Here is a 9794-nt window from a genome sequence, read left to right as displayed (position 1 = left end):
TGGTTACTTTTCTGCGCAGCATGCTCTGTCTATGCATTATCCACACCTGACTGATTCCTTATCTCTTCTCTACGTTGCTAACTTATCTTGTCCATTGCTATTCTTCTTTATAGTATATTGTTCCCTGGGTGTTAATTACTCCCGTCAGGCCAGGCCTCAGCTACGGCCAATATCTTGTGTCCCAACAGTGGCTGGTGCCAGATGCTTTAGAGGGAGTGAACAGAACAGGGCAATTATCGAGTTATTCATCCTCTGTCATCCAGTCACAGCATCTGACAGTCAGAGGCTTAGGGATACCCAGAGCATGGTTCTATCATCCAGGAACATATCTAATTCTTTTTTGAACCCAGTTATATTTTTGGCCTTCACAACATCCCTCGGCAACGAGTTCCACAGGTTGACTGTGCGTTGTGTGAAGTACTTATGTTTATTTTAAACCTTCTGCCTATTCATTTCATTGGGTGACCCCTGGTTCTTGTGTTATGTGAATGGGTAATGCCCTCTTCACCCGCCTCCCCACCGAGGGGCTGTCGGTGGATGGTGGTGATGAGCATGGCCCAAACTCCACCACCCGTGGGCAGTCAGGACTGATTGCTGTGGAACCCAGCGGGCTGTTCTGACTCTAGCAAGATCTCACTTGTGTCTCAGGGAGGTAACTCCTGCTTGTGTCTTCAAGTGCTGCTGCCCAGCACCCCCACTGTTTCCATGCATGCATGGACACTAGGAGCTACTAGTCTCCACCCACCCGACTGCTAAACCTGATCAAGGCATGGAGCAGGGGGCAGAAGGGCTGCAGAGGGGTCCTTACGCTGCCCGTGGTGCTCATGGAGACCTTGCCTTGCAGATGACTGGAGCACCGAGAGACCCTCCCACGGATTCCAGCTGGGGCAGGTCATGCACCTCCAAGCTGATGTCAGTGCTGGGAACCACGTGGCTTTGAGGCTCTTTGTGGACAGCTGTGTGGCCACCCTGACCCCAGACAGGGACTCCTCCCCCCGCTATGCTGTTATTGACTTCCATGGGTAAGAGCTGGGGACCCTCTCTAGGGGACGCTTACTACACAGCTCCTTGGCGGCTACAGCTGGGTAGGGCATCTTACTGACCCTGGACTCCTGTGTCTAGCTGCCTGGTGGACGGGAGAAGGAAGAAGCAGCTGCAGCTTCCCTTCTGCCCGGCTGGCTAGTTGGCAGCTCCACTGAGCAGGCCCTGTGCGACACGCTGCAGTGGTGCTGTGGACGAGCACTGTCAACTTAGCTCACACCTCCAGAGCATCCTTGGGGCAGGTCCTGGCAGGTGCTAAGCAGCTCGTTGACCCCAACAGGAAGCCAGGCCATTCACCCAGCAGTGACCACTCCCCTGCCAAAGACATTACCACCCGCCGCTCCTACCGTACAGCAGCTGTAGCACTGGCGACATGCGACTGCCATAATGACCCCAGGCCGACTCATCACGCTTACCACGGTGCCAAGGTAGCTGTAGACGTGCTAGTCAATGCATGCTCCAGGAGAAAGGCAGCTGTGCTCTGGCGTGCCGTGCTGGCACCGGGGAAGCCAAGCCTGGGTCTGTCACAGGACTGGGGGGGTGAGGTTCTGTGGCTCTGATGTGCAGGAGGACAGATTAGATGGCCACAATGGTCTCTGCTGGCCTGAAAGTCTATCAGGGCTGCCTATCGCATGAAGAGCTTGCAGGCATTCTGAGCCAGATGTCCTGCCTGCTCTTCCTGCCCTGCCCTCCCGTTCTGCTGCACTGCATCGTGGCAATCCAACCGCTACGTCTGTGGGATCATGAGAGTGGATTGATGAAAGGCCCAGAGCCCATCGCTAGCCAGTGCTGGTGATTTACAGCAGCCGCGGGAAATGGCGCGTTTGAGCTCTGCGGCTACAGAGGTTCTGATCAAATGCCCTGGTTTTCCCCTAAAAACATTCATCTGGGTTTTGATTCACTCCCTCTGTCACTCAGTGCAATAAAATGGTAGCAGGCAGGGTTGGTGTCCTCTCCCCACTGCAGCACTTGCCACCACTTCTCCACCTTGGAAAGAATTACCAGTGTCCAATTCTCCAAATGTGGTCAAAACTTGGACCTGGTTTATTGTATTCAAGCAGACCTCAAATATTGATAACGAGAATTGTCACCCTCTGGCCAGCTCTAGCCGAGGTTTCCTTCCCCACCTCCAGGCAGAGATGTTCTCATTCTAGCTCTCCCTCTTACTAAGCTTTTATGGGACACAGCTCAACGCATCCTTCCTGCCTGGCGTTGGCCGTACAGTGCATTCCCACTAGACTCCAGCAAGTCACCCTTGAGCTGAAGTGAGGCCTCCAGAACTGGGAGAGAGATTCACCTGAGACACCGCAGCCAACTGGAGGGAGCTCGTGGCAAGATTTTAAACTAATCCTTACATTACACAGCCCTAGAGACCTCTGCCGGTCAGAATCGACCTTCCAAAACGGCAAATGGCCGTTAGTCTCTGCACAGACACGCGCACACAGGGGTAGTGCTGGGCAAGTGAGGGGGATTGTCTCCGTGGGCAATCAGGCCTATCTGGGACCTTCACAAATTAACCAACATTTGTAGGTCCAGATACACTAAGATATTTAGGCTCTGAACTTCCACCAGGTTTCCTAGAGATGAGACAAAAGCCATTTCATGACTGTAAAGTGGATTCTTTACTGAGGCTGCTGGATTCAGACGGCCTGTGGTTTCCTCTGGCTCTCCAGCTCCCACAAACACTAACACACGGGGTTTCCGTAAGGCCTGGCTAGCACTAAAACAGCCCTGGATGGTGGTATAGGAGTGCTCCGGCTCTGTCTATGTAACTAGCTAGTTAATAGGTGAGGTGCTAGTGGAAGAACAGGAAGCAAAGATCCTGGAAGTGTCAGTCCAGTAAGGTTGCTCTGCAAATGGCTTCCTCTCTGTCGCTCTTTTCATCAGCTCGTAACAGACCTAGCTGTTCATTTTGGAGGCATGTTGCCAGTTCTTGCTATTTTACCCCCAAATCTTGTAATTTGGGGGCTTTTCTTAAAGCCACTCAACTGCTGGTGTCACATTAGTACCCAGTGATCTAAGCTGGAATTTTTTGTTTTGAAAGAAGTAAGGCCCAGGGACTCACAGCTATTTTGGCTCCTGATTTCTACTGAAATCAATGGCAGTTTGGAGCCTGTCTACCTTTGAGGACCTGGGCCCATGTTTCGAGCCCTCTTGGCCACAGATAAACTTGAAAAGATGAATCCTAAAGTCTTCAACATGATTTTCCATTTAATTTTCCAACTGTCATGATTTTAAGCTAATCGTATGATTTCTAGAGGCCTGACTCATGATTTCTGAATGTTCGGAGATGGCAAAACTGTCAGTTTATCATCCAGATTAGAGACTTTGAACCACTAAATGCCTGGAACCCCTCCAGGAACATCCCCAAACCTGCAGGGTTACTGATGCCAGCTGGTGCTAATTCCCATTCACTGTTTCCCTGCCCCAGGCGCTGGGCAGTGGGTGTGATGGGCCCAGCTGCCTGCAGTGCAGGGGAGGGTGTTAATTGCCTGGGGCAGCTGGGGTAGGTGCAGGGTATAAAGAGCCCCAGAGCAGCAGTGTCTCTCCATGCTGGGTTTGCTGCAGGCAGGCAGGATGGGGTATGGAGGCAGCCTGGGCTTTGCTCTCCTGTGCTGGGCAGTCAGTGGGGTGGCCTGTTACAATCCCTGGGATTTCTCCAGGAGTGACTCAGCCGTCTGGAGACCCACCCCCAGGGCTGCTCCCCCTCGGAGACAAGCCCACCTGCCCTCTCTCGCCCGGCCCTCCCCCTGGGCTTGGGTTGATGCTTCCCAGCTCGGGGCCGTGTCCCCGCTGCAGCCTGTCACCGTGCAGTGCGAGGAGGCTCAGCTGGTGATCACTGTGCACAGGGATCTGTTTGGGACGGGGCGACTGGTCAAAGCTGCTGACCTGAGCCTGGGCCCGGCCGCCTGCCAGTACACGTCCCTTAGTGCTGCGGAGAACACGGTGACCTTTGCAGCCGGGCTCCATGAATGTGGCAGCACCTTGCAGGTAAGGCTGTGCCATGTAAGCTGTGAGATCAGTGTACAGGGGGCCTCATCTGATCCAATGACCCCTAATACTGTGCTTGTCGCTCCCCCCCCCCCCCCCCCGGCCTGCCCGGTGGGTTTGAGTAACGCTTGCCAATGCTGTGTTGGCTGGTCTGATGCCTGAGTCTGGGGTCTGTTTTTCAGCTATTTAAGAATGGCTGAACTCTGCCTACCCAGCCCCTTGCTGGGAAGGGCCGTGTGTATCTTTACAGGCTGCCTAGTGGCTGTATTCCTGGCTCAATGGGTGACTGTGAGCGTGTCCTGCAGGAACTAATGCCAGTGCCGGGCAGCCAATGCACCTTCCCTGTGCCACTTACCTGCAAGTTCTTTCCCTCGGGCAAAGAACAGACTGGCCTGGCCTAGTTCAGGAAGTGAAGCATGCAAGGGACTCGGCACTGTGTACAGTGATGCTCCTGCCCAGCAAGGAGGGTCCCTCCCAGCCGATCCAAGACTCGACCTGAGCCCGTCCTCCAGAGAGAAGGTCTGGAGTATGCTAGTCCTAGCGGGGTCTCCATGGGGTGGATGTGTGACCAGCTGGACAGCCAGGCCTGTGCATAAGCTAGTTGTGTAAAACATGGCTTTGTTCTGAACAAATGGTGCTACTGGCTGTGCACGGGCTAACCCTATTGCTGCCCTTGGGAGAACCATCCCACACGTGCTGGTCTGGTGTCAAGCAGACCTGCTGAGGTGAACCCAGGCAGCCGGGCTCCTGCAACTTGCTAACCCCTGGTCTGGAGAGAGGGGGCTGCAGGTTCCCACCGTGAGAAGGGGACTGCTGGAGGCCTGGGAACGGAGGCTGAGGGGTCGGGCGGGGTCCTCTCAAGGAGGCAGATGTGTGGTAACTTGGGACTGACCCCGTTACCCCTTTGGGAGGGGGCTCTGGGCTGTATGGGGCTGCGGTATGGAATAACCCACTAAAGAGCTTCACATTGGCTTTCTCTGTCCTGAGAACAGCCCCCAACTCTGGTAGGGTGTGTCTAGTGTGTGACTCCCTCCTCACCTCTGGGGGTCTTGCTTCAACTTCTGGGGCTCTTCTGAGATCAGTGAAGCACAAGCACAAGCACAAGCACAAGCACAAGCACAAGCACAAGCACAAGCACAAGCACAAGCACAAGCACAAGCACAAGCACAAGCACAAGCACAAGCACAAGCACAAGCACAAGCACAAGCACAAGCACAAGCACAAGCACAAGCACAGGGAGGGAGGGAGATGTGCTGCGCTGTGCCTGTGAGACTGAACTTGTCTCCCAGCAGGTGGGGAAGGAAACTGGACACCCCAATGGGGCTAAAGTGTGGTTCTTGCATTCTGACCCTCTGGCTTCTTCTGCAGCCCCCTCTGACCCCCATCCTACGCTGCAGCAACTAAACTGAGGCTTGCATGTAAAAGTGGATGTGGACTGTCCTGAGATGCCATCCCTAGGGCATATTGTCCCCCTGTGCCCTGACCCTCCCTCCCTGCCCGCCTGCCGTCAGCACCCACTGTACTTCTGTTCCCTCTGAACATCTGGCTACACGTTCGTACCAAGCTCTCCTAAAGCAGCTCCTCACGTCACCTCGCTATCCCTTGGCGCTCAGCGAAGACTTACTCCTGACTGTCTGGCAGTCCAAAGCCTTCCACCTCTACTTGCCTAGGAATCTACTCCGTCTGGGCTCCATGTAATAACTCAGTGTCTTACTCTTCCCAGATGACCCCGGACTCCCTGGTCTACAGCACAAGCCTGTCCTACAACCCCACCCCTGCCAGCAACCCGGTGATCCTGAGAACCAGCCCGGCCGTGGTTCCTGTTGAGTGTCACTATCCCAGGTGAGTCACTGAGACGCTCTGTCCCCATCTCTCACGTCCAGTCCCTGTCCTGGTTCAGCATCTGAGCTTCCCTCCTCTCCCAGGAAGGACAACGTGAGCAGCAAAGCCATCAAGCCAACATGGGTCCCCTTCAGCTCCACCCTGTCTGCGGAGGAGAGGCTGGGCTTCTCCCTGCGCCTGATGACTGGTAGGTGCTGGCTCCTTGGCTCCAGGGGGCCCCTGTGCAGTGGCTGGGGTGCACCAATGAGTGCCAAGTGACCCCCCCCAGTGCCTCTGGGGGTGTCTGTCACACAGCGCTCCCTGCCCCCTCTCGTCCCACCTCAGGGCTGGCAGTGGAGGGTGGTGCAGTGAGTTGGCCAAGCTCCGCCACGTTGGGGCAGCCTGGCGGCAGTGTCCTGTCTGTCGCTTGTGTTGATCAGCTGCCTCCCCACAGACCCAGGGGGTGCAGGACCCTTCACAGCATAGGAGCTAAACTTCCACCACCCACCCATACCTAATCCTGACAGCTGGGAAACGATGGCAGGGCAGAAGGGCTGCAGAGGGGTCCCTACACTGCCCGTGGTGCTCATGGAGACCTTGCCTTGCAGACGACTGGAGCGCCGAGAGACCCTCCCACGGATTCCAGCTGGGGGAGGTCATGCACCTCCAAGCTGATGTCAGTGCTGGGAACCACGTGGCTTTGAGGCTCTTTGTGGACAGCTGTGTGGCCACCCTGACCCCAGACAGGGACTCCTCCCCCCGCTATGCTGTTATTGACTTCCATGGGTAAGAGCCAGGGAACCCTCTCTAGGGGACGGTTACTACACAGCTCCTTGGCGGCTACAGCTGGGTAGGGCATCTTACTGAGCCTTGACTCCTGTGTCTAGCTGCCTGGTGGACGGGAGATCAGATGACACCAGCTCAGCCTTTGTAGCCCCCAGGCCCAGGCAGGACACACTGCAGTTCATGGTGGACGTGTTCAGGTTTGCGGGAGAAGCCAGCAACTTGGTGAGCTGCCTTCCCCCACTCCCTCAGCCCACTCCTAATAGGGCTGATGAGGCTGTATCCTGGGATAACTCTATTCCTGCTTCCCCTCCAGATCTACATCACCTGCCATCTGAAGGTCACGGCAGCTGAGCAAGCCCCAGATCCCTTGAACAAGGCTTGTTCCTTCAACAAAGCCGGCAACGTGTGAGTAGCTGGAATAAAACCCTGGGTTAGTCTGAATCTGTTCCCCTTCCAGAGGCTGTGAATCCAACCTCTCCTCTTGTCCGCCATTTCCCAGGATAGCGCACCCAGGTACTTGGTGTGGGCAGGGTCAGAACTGACCGAGTGGCTGGGCAGTGCTGAGAGAGAACTTCAAACGTGTTCATGTGCAGGAGACTAGTAGGACAAGGCTCACCCAGCTCTGAAGAGCTGCACAATACACTTGCTGCAGTAATAACTTCCCTCCTTCCAGCTGGCTTCCCGTGGAGGGCTCCAGGAACATCTGCAGCTGCTGTGAGACCGGCAACTGTGGGTTGCTTGGACAGTCTGGGAGAGTCCGTCCTCTGGACAGATGGCCAGGAAGGCGCTTCCGGAGAGAGGTGCCCCCCAGGCAGGGTAGGTTCTCTGTCCAGTGCCTGCACCTCATTCTTTGGTGCATGGGATGGGCACATCCTTGGCTCATCATCCCAGCTCCAGAACTAATGGGGGATTTTCCTTCCCCTCTTGATGCAGGTAATTCGTGGGGGGGAGTCGAGGCTGACGTTGCTGTTGGACCCTTGGTTGTCTCTAACGCAGCTGAAGGCACAAGGCCTCACACAGCGGCCACGAAGGTGGCATTGCCGGGTAGGGAGACTGCTGGCTGGGAATGGGGGAGGGAGGGAAGCTCTTGCTTCTAGGTCTGACCCCTCCCCTCTTGTCTTCTCCCCAGGTGCACAAGGGGAGCCTGCAATGATCCTGGGACTGGCAGCTGTGGCTCTGGCTGTAGTTCTGTCCCTTGCTGCCCTACTAACCTTCTCCATATTCAGGAAATAGGAGAACCCCACGGCCTGGTCTGTGTATGACGTGCATAATCTGTACAATAAAGGGTAAAACCAGCCTGAATGTGATCTGTGGCTGGAGTCTCTGGGCTGAAGTTGGGGGGAGGAAAACACGGGGTGGAGGGGGGCTGGAACTCTGGCACTGGGTAAGTCACTTCTCTGGCTGGGGGGGGGACACGATCAGGTGCCTGCTGCTAGATGGCCTGGATAGGGACCTTCAGGAGCTTAGCTGGGCTGTTGAAACTGTCCTCAGGGGGCTCCTGGCCCAGCAACCACTAGCTATTGTGCCTCACGTCTTCCTAGACCACCTCCAACTGCCCCAGCCACAGTCGCTGCCTTCTACCCCCGCCCTGCCCACGCAGGAGTAGAGACAAAGGGGGCAGGGCAGAGGAGGGGGAGGGCTGCGCCTGCATGGGGAAGAACGAACAGCAGAAACGAGGGCTGCCCCCTGCCACACACACACACACACACACACACACACCCAGGCCATTTGCTGTGAGGGGTGGATAGGCAGAGGTAGGCAGGCCACGCTCCTGTTTTACTGCTGCCCAAAGCAAGGCCAAGCGGCTCCTCTCCCTGCCCCAGCAAGGCAGGGGTACAGGAAACATCCCGCCTCGCAGCAGAGGGTGCACCCCCACCTCTGCTGACTCTCCTGGGGGTGCTGGGATGTGGGGGGCTCGCCACCCATGGCTAAAAGCCCCTCCCCCAGCCTAAGGCAAGGCGCTACAGAGCCCGGCACTCACCCTGCTGCCTTTCCCTGGGGCAGGGCTGTAGGCACAGCACCTTCCCTCTACTCTGGCAGGTGTGCAGCTCCTTCTAGGACTCCAGTCTCCTGCGAGGCGATGCCCAGCTGCTCTAGGCCATGCATAAATTGCTCATGAGGTGGGGACTGTACTGGCCGGGTCTCACCTCCACAGCCAGGGAGGGTAGAGATAAGGGGGGGGCCCTGTGTCAGGATACTCTGGCTGCAGGGCTTGCTGACCGCCTCTCTGAAGCCCTCTGCCCGTGGCTGCATGGGGACTAGCTGAAGTCCTGCTGGGGGCTCTAGCATCTGCTCCCAGTGTATGTAATACAAAACTCACACTGCGCCCAGCAGGTCCGCCCCAGCTGCTAGCACAGGGCTAGTGTAGAGCGGGCACAGAGTGTAACCCTCCGCTGCGGTTGTACGACCGGGGAAGAGGAGCTGCAAGTCACTGTAGCACCACACGCAATGGGCCTGAGCTTACAGCCTGCTAGGGGGCTGTCCTGCCAGGGGCAGGCAACGGGTGCCCAGCACTTCGCACAGCTGCTCCTTCAGGCCAGGCCTGTGCTAAGACGTTCAGTCAGGCCAGCTACGTGGCTTGGTGTTGTGAAATCTGTACCTGCCCCAGCCCTGAGCCCCCCACATCCTGGGGAGCCACCAAGGAGGTCCCTGGGAGAAGTCTTCCGCTGACTTGCTGCTGCCACAGGGCGAGGTACCCCCCCTTCCTGTAGGGAGCCCTGGGCTGGCACCGCTCGCTGCTAGGGAAGACCTCGCCTCCGAGGTTAACTGCAGCCGTATGCCCATGGAGGAGAGTGGGGGGGGGGGGGGAGTGTTGCTGCTGACGTGGTAGGAGCTGGGATTTCACTGTCTCTGAGGTTGGGGCAGGCTCACTGCAGGAGTGGCTGTGGCAGGCTCTAGCGGGGTGGGGGGGATTATCTTCACTCAGGGAGGGGTCCCTATGCTGCCAATGCAGCTCAGACTCAAGCTTCAGGTGTTCGGGTCGGCTGAAAACTCCAGCCAGTGACCAGCGTGGGACCCCAGGCAGTGCCCGGGGAGGATCTGCTTCCCCAGCGCTCAGCTGACTGTATCCTCCTGTTGCGCCTCACCTCCTCAAACTCTCCAGCAGCTTCCCGCGAGGTGGAGGAGGAGCTGGGGTGTTGAAGAGGTGGATGTCT

At 56.9% G+C, this 9794-nt stretch overlaps 1 protein-coding gene across 1 annotated transcript; it reads left to right on the top strand.

Moving 5' to 3' along the window:
* The first annotated feature begins 3588 nt into the window (after nucleotides 1-3588).
* Nucleotides 3589-8270, top strand: LOC137149658 (zona pellucida sperm-binding protein 3-like). The gene is made up of 9 exons (XM_067543198.1): nucleotides 3589-4032; nucleotides 5756-5874; nucleotides 5958-6061; nucleotides 6462-6639; nucleotides 6741-6861; nucleotides 6953-7044; nucleotides 7313-7455; nucleotides 7573-7683; nucleotides 7769-8270. Exons 1-9 carry the CDS (start codon nucleotides 3592-3594, stop codon nucleotides 7870-7872), a joined length of 1413 nt encoding a protein of 470 aa, XP_067399299.1. The 5' UTR covers nucleotides 3589-3591; the 3' UTR covers nucleotides 7873-8270.
* The last annotated feature ends 1524 nt before the right edge of the window (nucleotides 8271-9794 follow it).

This window comes from Emydura macquarii, unplaced genomic scaffold, assembly GCF_026122565.2.
Source record: "Emydura macquarii macquarii isolate MOO-44397 ecotype Brisbane River unplaced genomic scaffold, CSIRO-AGI_Emac_v2 contig_799, whole genome shotgun sequence".
NCBI classification, from domain to species: domain Eukaryota; kingdom Metazoa; phylum Chordata; order Testudines; family Chelidae; genus Emydura; species Emydura macquarii.
Note: the sequence above shows the minus strand (reverse complement) of the source record. Positions and strands in the feature narration are given on the sequence as shown.